At 40.1% G+C, this 13,156-nt stretch overlaps 1 protein-coding gene across 1 annotated transcript in view; it reads right to left on the reverse strand.

The window, feature by feature from the left end:
- Window positions 1-583: 583 nt before the first annotated feature.
- Window positions 584-13,156, reverse strand: part of C5H8orf88 (chromosome 5 C8orf88 homolog) — a 30,457-nt gene continuing 17,884 nt past the window's right edge. The window contains exons 3-6 of the mRNA XM_075213771.1: window positions 11,272-11,348; window positions 10,528-10,615; window positions 8,899-9,005; window positions 584-762 (exon numbers count right to left, since the gene is read on the reverse strand). Of these exons, the coding sequence (XP_075069872.1) occupies window positions 706-762; window positions 8,899-9,005; window positions 10,528-10,615; window positions 11,272-11,348 (329 nt within the window). The 3' untranslated portion in view covers window positions 584-705. The remainder of the gene's footprint in view (window positions 763-8,898; window positions 9,006-10,527; window positions 10,616-11,271; window positions 11,349-13,156) is intronic.

Consider the following 13,156-nt stretch of genomic DNA (forward strand, 5'->3'; position numbering starts at 1 on the left):
AAAATTGAAACGGTTTAGCATAGGGCAGATATTTGAGAACTAGGTCTTTTTCTGCGGCCGACCAAACATGAAAATAAGTATGTGGAGGTTTCTTGAGAAGTCCTTGGAGCCAATGGGTGTTTTAATACATCACTGACAAAACTGCTTGAGCTCTTTACCCTCCATGTGCTGTGAAAGTGCAAGAGAGATGTGGCACGTCTGAGCCCTAATAAGTGCCCGTCACCCTCTACCGCAATATTTTTATCTTTTCTTTAACGTAAGGTTCCTCTTTAAACACAAAATTTATTTTTTGGGGATTTGGCTTTAGCCGCAATAATGAGAAAAGTGAAAAGGAAAAGGGCATCTTACAATTTTCCAACAATATTTTAAACAAGAATATATTAACACTCAAAAGAAGAATGAAAGTGCCAGATGGATTAGAATAGTAACTTGCCAGTGAAATTCTAATACTGTATATCCATCAATATTAGAAAACCCCAACATACAAGTTGAAAGTCACATAAAAAACATGCATACTAATAAAATAAAGCATATACAAAAAGCAAATTCCAGTGTCATACTGGAAGTTTCTCAAGGCGAAACATTAACAGAATTTCTGTTTATTGGAAAACCTGATGTAAATGGATCTAATATAATCAAAAATCAGTTTCTCCTCTTAGATAGAATACTCCAACTGTTCCGGGGATTGGAAGAGAGGCTCGCTCTCTATACAGAGGGGCTGGTTGATGAGAGGGGGAAAGTCTCATCCTTGAGTTCGGAGAGCTACAAGAAAACACAATAGGTGCACAGGTCATGAGAGGGCAATTCAAATGATACGACCTATATCTAAATACACACACATACAAAACATTACATTATCAAAACAAACAGGGTCCTAAATAAATAGGATAATTTTATGTCTAGGTTTCCGAAAAACTTTCAAATCAATTGATGCACTGTGTTTTATATGTTTCTATAAGATGGGGGGGGCACAACTTAGAGGTTCATATACATTTGGACAAACCAGCTTACATTCTGGGCGCATATAATATGCACGCATGAACAAACCACATTTACTTGCGTTACACAATGAGTCAAGCTCTACAACACCAGCATTTGCGACAGGTTTACATCAGAAGCAACAAGTGTTTATACGGACACCACCATAGCGTAAAGATTTGACTTGACTGTTCTTAGGAAAGGGGACTTTCACATTATCCTATTTGTATACAGTAAAATAATGTAAAAAAACCAACATATACAAAAGAATCTGTATAGTGTTATTAATAAATGTGAAAATCCCTGTGACTGGATCACTTGTAAATAACTTCTGGTATAAATTTATTTAAAGGAAATAGCGCTGGGTGTTTATATAATTGCCAATGCAATTATTTTTGATACTGTGTATATTTTGATATAGGAAATCATTATTTCTAAGACCAGGGTAGAAAGTTTGCCTGTCTGTTTTAACCTTTCTAGAGGAAATGCCTTATTTCTGATGTATTTATCGAATACAATAAGCCTTTGTTTTGAAAGCCTTTTGTATATCTTGATGTAAGGAAATGTCTTGTTTGGGGTTTACAGCTTTTCCTGAGGAATTCTTTTCTTTGGAGGAAATGTGCATTCTGCAACTGTTGGAAGAAAGGACTCATGGTAATTAGACCTTTTGATGTGTGAGGGTCATATGAAGATGTAATTAGACTTGCTATCTACTGTAAGATGCAGGATAAAGCAAGGTTTTTAGATATCACAGATAAGCGTAAATATTGTTAGCTTTGCAATGCATGTAAATCCATGTTTGTGTAAACACAGTGCATAGCCTCTGTCCAAATCAGTATAAAAATCACTGTCTTGTACACTGAAATGTATCATTCTGATGTTCCATCTGACCTGATCACCTGGCACCTTCAACCAGTGTGAGAGCAAATAAACATCACTTTCTTCAAAGACCTGCTTGAAAACATCTTCAATATTGCTGTATTCCTGTGACTTAGACCCTAAATCTAATCCGTCCTCCAGCTGTTTCTGAGGTTGGACCCAGCTCTCCAGTACCACCGCTCTGCCGCAACCCAGCCTCTGGCCAGTGTGATAGGTCAGGGGTACCAGCACGGGAGTACCCTAGCAGTGACAGTTACCCATAAGGAACGTGGTTCTGGGCGCCATAAAGGAGCCCAGTGGTGGCAGGATGGGGGGCGGGGACAGGGGAGACTCTACTCAGCAGCCTACTTTAAAAAGGGAATAAAAATGCAGGTTGCACAGTGACCCAGCCCAAGGTAGCACAGTATGGGACCGGCCCAGGGGGCATATTATCCCCTGCCTGTCACAGTCCCAATTACCATATAAAATATAATTAAAATACAAATTCAATTAAAGTGAAGTTAAATACAAACATCTTGCCTATCCCAGTCCAAATGACAACATCAATTAAGAAATATGAATATATAGTACTCAAAATATATAGAAAAGCACTTCCCTCTAATGCAGTCTCAGGCTGCCATTACAAAACACCTAACCCATAAGAAATCTTGTATGGGTAAACCAGTTATCCACTCTACTGCAAATGTAAAACAAAATTTCCCTGGCACCATATATGTGTGGTTAGTTCTAGATATTCAAAATTATAGAAATCCGTATGTTGATTTGCTGATCAGAGTGATAATAACTGGTACACCAATACCTCATAAATATGGGCAAAAAAGTGTGGACGTTTGACCATTACACCAACAAAAACTGTAATGACGTATTCAAATACATAATTTAATTTGGAGTTGGTCCCCCTTTTGTGATAACAGCTTCCACTCTTCCTGGAAGACTTTTCACAAGATGTTAGAGTGTTTCTGTGGGAATTTGTGCACATTCATTTTGTAGAGCATTTATGAGGTCAGGCACTGATGTTGGACAAGGCCTAGCTCAATCTCCGTTCCAGTTCATCCCAAAGGTGTTCGATGGGGTTGAGGTCAGGGCTCTGTGCAGGCCAGTCAATTTCTTCCACATCAAACTCAAACCATGTCTTTGTAGTTCTTGCTTTGTGCACTGGGGCACAGTCAAGTTGGAATAAAAAAGGGACTTCCCCAAACGGTTGCCACAAAGTTGGAAGCATTTTCCAAAATGACTTGGTATGCTGAAGCATTAAGATTGCCCTTCACTGAAGATAAGGGGCCTAACCCAAACCCTGAAAAACAGCCCCATACCATCATCCCTCCTCCACCAAACTTCACAGGTGGCATAATGCAGTCAGACAGGTAACGTCCTCCCAGCATCCACCAAACCCAGACTCACCATCTGACTGCCAAGCAGAACCATGATTCGTCACTCCACAGGACACGTTTCCACTGCTCCACAGTCCAGTGTTGCTGTGTTTTACACCACTCCATCCGACACTAGCCATTGGTCTTGAAAATTGAGACTTGATTGCAGCTGCTCGGCCATGTAAACCCATTCCATTAATCTCCCGCCGCAGTTTTCCTTCTTAAATTAATGCCAGTGGAAGCTCGGAAATCTTCAGCTATGGAATCAGCAAGAGCGCTGGCGACTTTTACGCACCATGCATCTTAGCAGTCGTTGACCCCGCTCTGTGATTTTACGTGGTCTTCCGCTTCGTGTGAGAGTTGCTGTTGTTACTAAATGCTTCAACTTTCTAATATTATCACTTACAGTTGACCGTGGAATATCCAGCAATGTTCCTATATAAATAGCAGCAGGTCTTATCCAAAGCCCCTGCAATCTAAAACATACTTGCCAACTCTCCCGGAATGTCCGGGAGACTCCCGAATTCTGCCCACTTCACTAGGAAGTGCCCCACTTCCTAGTGAAGTGGGCAGAATAAGATCCCAAACGCCGCGATTCCCGGTAAATCGCGGCGTTTCGCCCCGCCCCCCGCTGTCAAATGACGCGGGTGCACCATGACGTCACAGGGGGTGGGGCCAAAATGACACAATTTTGTCCGTCCCGCCCCCCTCCTCTGGCTGGCTCCCGGAAGGGAGCCTAAGAAAGTCGGCAAGTATGATCTAAAAACATATGCAATCTAACCAGTCCTCTGTAATTATTTCACAGCATAAATCAATTGCAAATTCTTCATATAGTTCATGTATATGTCATAACATCATATTCCCATGGGTAATGTACTTGCGATGTGTCCTTTCTCTGCAAAGTATATTTCTTAGAATATGGAAGTATTTTCTGTAGTGTAGCCTGTCCCTCCTGTGTATGGGCTTCTTTGCTGATGGCCCCCTCTGTCCAACACTGTTCCGCTATCGTAGTAATACACTTCCTGGTTCCTTGGAAGACAGCGTTCGTTCCAATTGCAAACCATTAGAAGTGTGCTCAAGGGATATTTTTCCAATTTGATCCTCCAAGTGCATAATCAGTTTCTGATGTGTGTAGTATATAGTTACACCATAATAAAAGGTAGATCCCATCACAATATCCTTTATTTATAGTGGTGCATGTGATCTAATATAGATGTCCATATGTGCAGCTAGATATATAACTGTTATGTCACACCAATGTTTTAATACAACAGGAATAGCTTCACTTTTATAATGTTTTATTAGCAAGACGTCTATTCCAGTATTGTATGCTATACTTTCTTTTGGTGCATTTTCCAGTTTAAAAAGAGCCACAGTCATCACAAACAGATGCTGCATATAGTTACATGCTTTAATGGTCAATCCTATAGTGCATAAAATGATGTGGAATTATGACGCATTATTATGCAACTCAAACTCCTATTTCTCAAGGAAACTTCCCAAATCAGAGTCCAAGTACAATCCTTTAGGGGCCAAGGTAGAGACATCAAATATCCACTTTGCCTCTTCTCTAGATATTTAAGTGAGAAAGTTTTCCCCTCTCCAGGATTTTTTGATATTTCTATCAGCAGCAATTTAAATATATTATCAGCTATTTCTATAATAAGGTCTATAATTTTGAATATCTTCAACCACACATATATGGCAACAGGGAAATTGGTTTAAGATATTATAAGTACTACCAGCTAGAGTGGTCAATACGCAATCTGCCAACCAGAAGAGGCGATGTCGTGTTACTGGCCATCACCACCACCAGCCTTCCGTACCCTTAAGAGATATGGCTCCTGACAAGTGTAAATGCGTCTGTCGATCAGGTCTCCATTATGCACAGTTACGGTGCTTGTCGGCCTCTTCCTGCCTCTCCAGTCACAAGCAACAAAATCTGCATACGAATGTACGTTTACACGTTTTTGTGCACATGCGCAGAACGGAAATGCATATTCTACACAAACGTATAACCAATTCTATATGAACCCCTTAAAATGTACCAGTCTGCTATACATCATAAAAGAAGCCATTTTACGGGCGGAACCAATGTTCATTAGACTGTAACCTATCAATTCACCAATATTCACCAGAATGCGACATGAATACATTAGGAACAATTAAGTGCCCTATTGATGTCAATAGCTCCTAGTAAATTGACACTCAATTAAGTATTGGCTTGGCCCACACCATGGCTACCTCCATTCAATTGGCAACAGATGTGCACTAAACTTAAAACACACGTTACCACAGATAAAGCAGCTATTACCATCCACAGCTACCTATGTAAAAGTTTCCAAACTATGACAGGACTTGAAATATTTCCCACCACATTAACTATATCTGAGAGAAAGCCATTGTTCTACATAACACCCAACCTCTCCCCAGCCTGAAATGGACAATATTGTCCCTCAATGGCGTTACAGGAAGTAATCTGTGTGCAGGGAAATTTCTCCCTCCACAATCACAGCCTCATACCCTGATAAGCTCATGAAACCGAGTCATATTTGTGAACGTTATGAGTAGCTCTTTTATATAAACTAACTTGTATTACATGTGTAAGCTACAGAAGAACTACATCTAAATTAGCCCAAGCAAGCAGACTTTATAAGTCAATTAAGTATAGCTCAGGCAATTTTATCCATAAATCCACTGTACAGAAGGCTCTGAAAGGGGGGAAAAAAAACAACAAAACACCATATTTGGGGTATTCTACATGACCGCCATTTACACAATATTTCCTTTCAAGGAATTTGCAATATGAAAGTACTTTTTCCACAGCAATAAACACAACTGTAGTAACTTACACCAGTTAGTGCAGAGATATGTTAATCTTTGTTTTTGTACAGTAAAGACATCTGACCTGATGTGATCAAACTTGAGCGGTTACTAGAGTCACCTGAGCTTTAAGAGATTCCGCTGCTGAAAGACGTAATGAATGTTAAACTAATCCTCTACCTCAGGTCACGCATGCATTAGTGCAGCCGACGAATCAGTTGATGCTCGGGAATCAATTTTACTTCACTTTGTAGTGATTTTTTGCAGGGTTTGTTCATGTAATTAATAATCACTCCTTTATAACAGTTTTCTTTAAATGCTAACAAATGAAAATGCCAGAACAACACACACTGCCTGCCTTCCTAATCAGCATGTGGTGCACATTTAGCGCCTTTTACCCATGCGGTATAGGGAGAGTCTACAAACAGATTCAGATGAAAGGAGATAAAATAGGGATGGCTAGGAGCTCCATAGTCATATTACCCTGAAACTGGTATGGATATAAAGTATTATATAAAATGGCTAAATGCAGTAATAGATTATAAAACCTGTTTTTAGGAATAAACATGAAGGGTAAAGATGTAAAAGCAAATTGCAGTATTGGGATGGAACGTATTTCGGTGGGTGTAATTTCTGTGAAACAAGAGCTTTCAAGGGATGGGGCCTCAAACAAAATTTAGTTCTACCACTCTAAAGCTAGGTACATACTACAGGTCTTTCACCCGACAATCGGGCCAATCACACGATAAGACTGTTCAGTCCAATAACGCATTCGGGTGCACGCTCCCACGATCATGTCTTATCGTACCAAAGCTCATTGTATTGTTTAATTTTAGAAAGTGACAGTCACGATCAATAATAGAACGATGTCTGGCAAATGTGGAAGTGTAAATGCACCAACAACTAGCAGTGTAGGCAGATCTCTATGGAGTTTAGCATCATGATCTTTTCAGCAGATGGTTATGATAGATAAAGAGCACAAAGCTGGAGGTAAATCATGTACAATCATGTAGGTGAGTACACATGAATCGGCTGCTGATCGGGATTTTCAGTCATTGGTAAAATTGTTAAAGATATCACATAGGGAGAAATTTACTGCAGTGTGTACCTAGCTTAAGGCTATATTCATGCACACAAGAGGACCCACTCGCCAGACAGTATTTAACCCCTTGGCTGCTAACCCTCTATCAACCAAAAATCCAAAATTGTCCTGCAGTTGAGGTTGCAAGAACACAACCCCCTCAATGATCACGGAAGGCTGGTTTTCTTGTGTTATGCTTAGTTACTTATTTCAAACAATATGATAATGGTTTAACGCAGGCCTGTCCAACCTGCGGCCCTCCAGATGTTGTGAAACTACAAGTCCCAGCATCCCCTTCCAGCTATCAACAGGTTGTCTACTGGCAAAGCATGCTGGGGCTTGTAGTTTCACAACATCTGAAGGCCCGCAGGTTGGACAGGCCTGGTTTAACGGTTGTTTGGAGTCCTTGAGAAAATTTTAATTACTGGGAACTTTTTTTGCAACATTTTATGTGATGGATTTAGCTGTTCAATAAATCTGTACTCAGTTCGAATTCATTATACTTTAGTGCCACCTGCTGCCCAACTCAGACTATGCATTCAGAAAAACATTCATATCCATGTTGATCAGCAATTACCACAATAAATGACAGTGAGGGGGGTGTTCAATTGTTGCTTTTAACGCACTAAAACAAAAAAAAAAACGAGCGCTCGAAAAATATTAGAGTTTATATGGTAATATGCGCGTAAATACCGTTAATACGGTAGTTTACTCGCTGAATTTCATCACGCAGCTCAGGGAGCTGCGAGATGAAATTTAGCGAGTAATTACCGTATTAACGCTAATATTTTTAGAGCGCTCGTTTGAGAGAGTTAACGGCAACAATTGAATACCCCCCTTGGAGTATAACACACACACGCAGCATGTTGAGTTTTGCCCTTTATGAATAATTCTGGGAATAAATAATGTTCTATTAGAAGTAATGTAGTACAAACAACTAACATTTATATATGAAACGCTCTCTGAGCAAACAATAAAACAATAAGGGGGGAATTTAATTGGCCGTGTTACTGACGAAAGCAAAGCAACCTGTGCACTATTACCGTTACTATGGTAATAGTGTGCATTACCACCGTTGGTACGGTAATCTTTAACAATGATCTTTCAACCGCAAGCAGAAATCCGCGTTAAAATCGCTGTATTAACGGTCATAGAGCGCAGGCCACATTACTTTCGGCAGTATTGAATTTCCCCCTTAGAATTAAGCTACCGTATTTTGTAGCAGTTGAAGACATTCCCTTCCATACATAAGACAGCACCCATCACCTTTAAATAAGACATTGCTGGACATAATATACTTTAACACAGGGGTGAATTCAATTCTGCCACAAGTAACGCGGCGCTAAATCTATTACCGTTAATACGATAATTATAAGCCTGCTTTCTGCTCGCGGATCCAAGCAAAAAAAAATCAGCGCTGAAATTACCGTATTAACGGTATTTACGCCTTTGGGTAACACGCCAATTACCGTAACGTCAGTAATAATGCGCAGATGCTATATATTTGTCCAATGACTGCTGCTATTATGTATTGCTGAACACGTGAGAAATAGTTCTAATGAATCCTGCTGACACATAGGTTCTGTTTAACTCTGAGAATGACACATAAACCAGCAAGGTATAGCAGTTTAAATGTTATGTCCTCTACAAGCAGTTATAGAAAGCAAATTTGTTACATCTCTTACATAGCAAAAATAAATGCACTGCAAAACTAAAACAATTACTATATAAAATATGGACAGAGTAGCATTGTACTCAAACACTTACTGGGTGCTCAAGAACAACAGGGTGATCCGGTAAATATTTAGGTTTCTGTCTTGACACAGACAAGCTGGACAACTGAATCAGGAAGTCTCTGGTGTAGGTAATTCTGCCTGTGCACAAAACACATCGGTGATATAGCTGTACATGTAATGGTCTCTACAGAGAAAGTGATGGAGGGAAGAAAGCTACTCTGTAACCCACACCCATGACTGCTGCTAGAACCACGGCACACTGTCTGGAAGAAACGTTTGTAAGGAAGGTGTGACAGTACTCAGCACACATATGAATTGTGCTATGCATCTCCAGTTGACAAGACTCAAGCAGCAGATAAAGTGGCAAATGCAAAAAGGACTGGTACTCATAACTTTCCTTTGCGATAAAGCAAACTCTGAATGAAAATTGGGATCCATTACTTCAAAAGATGGACTCTTGTGTACACTAATGGTTTAACAGAGGCGGTTTCTCAAGCTGTGTTCCAAACAAAATGCAGCTCAAGAAACCGCGTTTGTGGACGAGACTTTACTGAGCAGAGGAATCAAGCAGCAGACGGCCCCTAACAGGAGGGTATAGCAGTGGGCAGACATAAGTACAGTCAGTGAAATATAATCATAAGGGAGGAGAATAAAGCACCAATTGTCATTTGTTGTGGTAGATCCTTTTTTCAGGGTGTAGGAGGGTTAACATGACTACATTGAAAATAATACAAGAAGGTTGGGGTGGAAAACCGCACTAGATAAGGTAGTATGAACATTAAGTGAAATATTCTCTTAATGAACCTGAGCAAGAAGGACCCTTGAACGGGGGGTGCACCCTACACTGTCGTCTTGACAAAGCCACGGAGCGAAACGCGCATCGGCGTTTTGTCTCACCTAACCTCTATGCCTCTAGTTCTCACCAAGAATCGCTTCCCAGTTTCTATTAGGTAGGGAATTTCACATAATCCCACGATTCTTGCAGTTTAGGCTTTGCTAATTTTTGATGCCTCTACTCCAGCTTATTACAGTCTGATGCTATTCAATGAGATTTTCATGTAGATTCTACGGCAGTTATCTAAGGACATGTCAATAACGCTTATCTACCCATTAAGAGGATGATTACTACTTTTGCTATGCCGTTTTGAACATAATCTCTAATTGGCATTGCACATCGCGTAAATTATTCTTGTTACACTATCTTGTAACTAACTTGATAATTATATAAAATCTCATTTTGTACTAATGAGCGGACAGCGCATATTTAGCAATAGGCAATTGAGGAATGTATTTGTGACACTAGCTTTTTTTTGCATCCCAGTCCACAATTAACGGACATATATTATACACACTAGGTGTCACAGACGCAGTATTTGTAGTGCTATTTTAGCCTATATTAATGCTAATATGAGGTTATAGGTGTGACTTTGCAATTTATTTTGCATTTTAATCACTTATCACTGTTTTATTTTTTAATTATTTCGCTCAATTTCTTTCCATTTTAATCGATCTAGTAAAAGTTACATTTTATTGAACAATCCAGGAGTGCCTCACAATACACTGACTTTCTTCCATTCTCCCCCTTTCCCTCCCTACATACATTGAAAATAATGTTTCCCTAAGTCTTCTGTAAAGAAAATGTAGTAGGTCTGTTATTTACCTTTTCTGGTTTGCATCTGTGGTATTTCTGGTGGTTTGGGAACCACGGGATCCTTTAATACATCATACAGTTTGCCAATAGAGCACCACTGAAGCAGAAAATATAGTTAATAAAAGACATGTGGAACGGAGAGGTCAAGGGGAATCATTTTATATTAAAAAAATAATAAACAAAAATAATGCAAGTGGCTTAAAACAACAAAAAGTGAAAATACATTACATATCTTGCTGTGGACTTCACAAAACATGCAATGAGGGGATTCCCCGCAATGACCCATCAGACATTACAGAGATGCCAGGCTGCGCTCACTTCTGGGTGTAACGGGACCCATCATCTCTGCTGTTCCCCCCCAATGATTACCACAGGTTCACTGCATGAAATGTCATTTAGTAAAATTAAAGAAATCATGTCAGATGACTGCGTCGCTCAACTTAATGATGACATTTCTTCAAGCAACGCAATTTTAAAAGCGTTTATAAAGATTTAGGAATAAAGGTTCAGTGGGTTCACATGTAGCCTGATGCTGATATATAATATTCCAAACAGTAATTATTTTGCACCTCTGTGTGAGGTAAAAGTATGAGATGTAGATAAATATACATATTTTTAGAGGTTCCAGAAAGAGGAGATTTAAATGTACTACATAGCACAACTGAGACACCACCTGTAAGTATGTACATGGATTCCAGCTCCATACAGGGAGCGAGAAATATCTACTTCCATTAAACAAAACAGGAAACATACCAGGTTAAAGGGATCTTGTAGGTCGTCTTTGCAACAATCTGTAAATTCGGCCCGCAAATTTACCATAAATAGAGGTGCTGTAAAGAAAATGGAACATGGAATGTGAATGACAAATATATGTAAGGGCAGCATTGTATGTAGTACTACATTTCACTAACAGGTCATTTATAAACTGCAAAATAGGAATACTGCTGCACAAATACATTTATAGGACATTACCCACCTACTTTAGCACAACTGTACTTCTCTCTTTCCTGGTTCACTTCCTATCGAACCGCTCCTTTACCGTTTCTACCTCTGGCATATCCTCCCTCCACTCCCACTATCTGTTGGGGTCCCACTAGGCTCTTTTCTTGGACCTTTACTTTTTATATTGTACACTTCTTCTCTTGAGGCATTAATTTGCTCATTCAGCCTCCAATACCACCTCTATGCTGATGACCCTCAAATCTGTATCTCTTTCCCTGCCTGACCTCTCGTTCTGTACTATCTCACGTAACCAACTGTCTTTCTGTTATCTACAAATGGACGTCCCAACGCTACCTAAAGCTCAACATGTCTAATACAGATTATCTTCCCTCCTGCCAGAGACACCACCTGCCCTCAGATACCTCTCAATGTCAATAACACCCCAATTTCCTCAATCTCCCAATCCCAAACAAACTGCCTTGGGGTCACATCTCCGCCTTCTGCTTTATTCCTCACATCCAGACTCTCTCCCAGTCCTTTCAACTTCATCCTAAAAACATAGTCAGAATATGCCCCTTTTTTACTCAACATGCTACCAAAACTCTTATCCAGTCTCTCGTCATCCCCCGTCTTAACTATTGCAACCTCCTGCTATCTGGCATTCCGGACACCCATATATCCACACTTCAATCCATCCTAAATGCTGCTGCAAGATGGATCTTCCTCTCTCTCTCACTGCTCCACGTCTGCTGCACCACTTTGCAAATCTCTACATTGGCTCCCTGTGTCCTCCAAAATCCAATTCAAATTACTCACCCTTACCTACAAATCCCTCACAACACCACCACCCTTTCATACATCTCAAATCAAAATACTCTCTTAGCTCTACCTCTGACCTACGCCTACAAAACTTCTCTCATGCTGCTCCCCACTTATGTAATTCCCTACCATACTCAGACTTTCCCACAGCCTTCAAATCATAAGAAGTTCTACAAAAACCCATCTCTTGGTTGTTTTTTTTTGTTTGTTTGTTTTTATGTGGTTTTTTTTTTTAGAGGTAACTATCCCAGAAAACACTATTCACACTAATGCACCCTCACAAATGTCCCAGTCTCCACTCTGAGCCACTTTTACGCCTCTCGTTTCAGCTGTGCCCTCTTCCACTTAGACTGTAAGCTCTCTAATGAGCAGGGTCCTTCATACCCTTTGTTTTCATGTATGCATTTATTTTGTCCTCCTTGTATGTCCATGTTTTATGTATGTACTGTTGCTGAACTGTATAGTGTTGGGGAGGATTGTGGAGGCTTTCAAATCTAAGCTAATAATAATAAACTGCAGTCTATGCTTTGGGCAACAGCATGAATTTGTGAGGCAATATGGCGACATCATCGTGGTTGCAAAGGTTTCTGCCAGTCTGAGCGGCGTTGAGGGCATTGGACCCTTACCTGTTCAGGAAGGATTATGCGTATGAGTATGTTCACTTTTACTACATGCAAGAATGAGATTTTCTTTTCTGGTGCAGGATTATTTAAATTAAACTTAAAATGCCACACAAGTGGTGTCAGAGGCATTTACAGAGCACTTCCTGCTATGTGAAGGGTGTACAGTCCTTTCCTCCCTCCAAAAAACTTGAATGTTCCAACTGGGGCAGCGGTGGTGTAGTGGTTAGCACTTCTGCCTTACAGCACTGGGGTCA

The sequence above is a fragment of the Mixophyes fleayi genome, chromosome 5, assembly GCF_038048845.1.
Source record: "Mixophyes fleayi isolate aMixFle1 chromosome 5, aMixFle1.hap1, whole genome shotgun sequence".
Lineage (NCBI taxonomy): Eukaryota > Metazoa > Chordata > Amphibia > Anura > Limnodynastidae > Mixophyes > Mixophyes fleayi.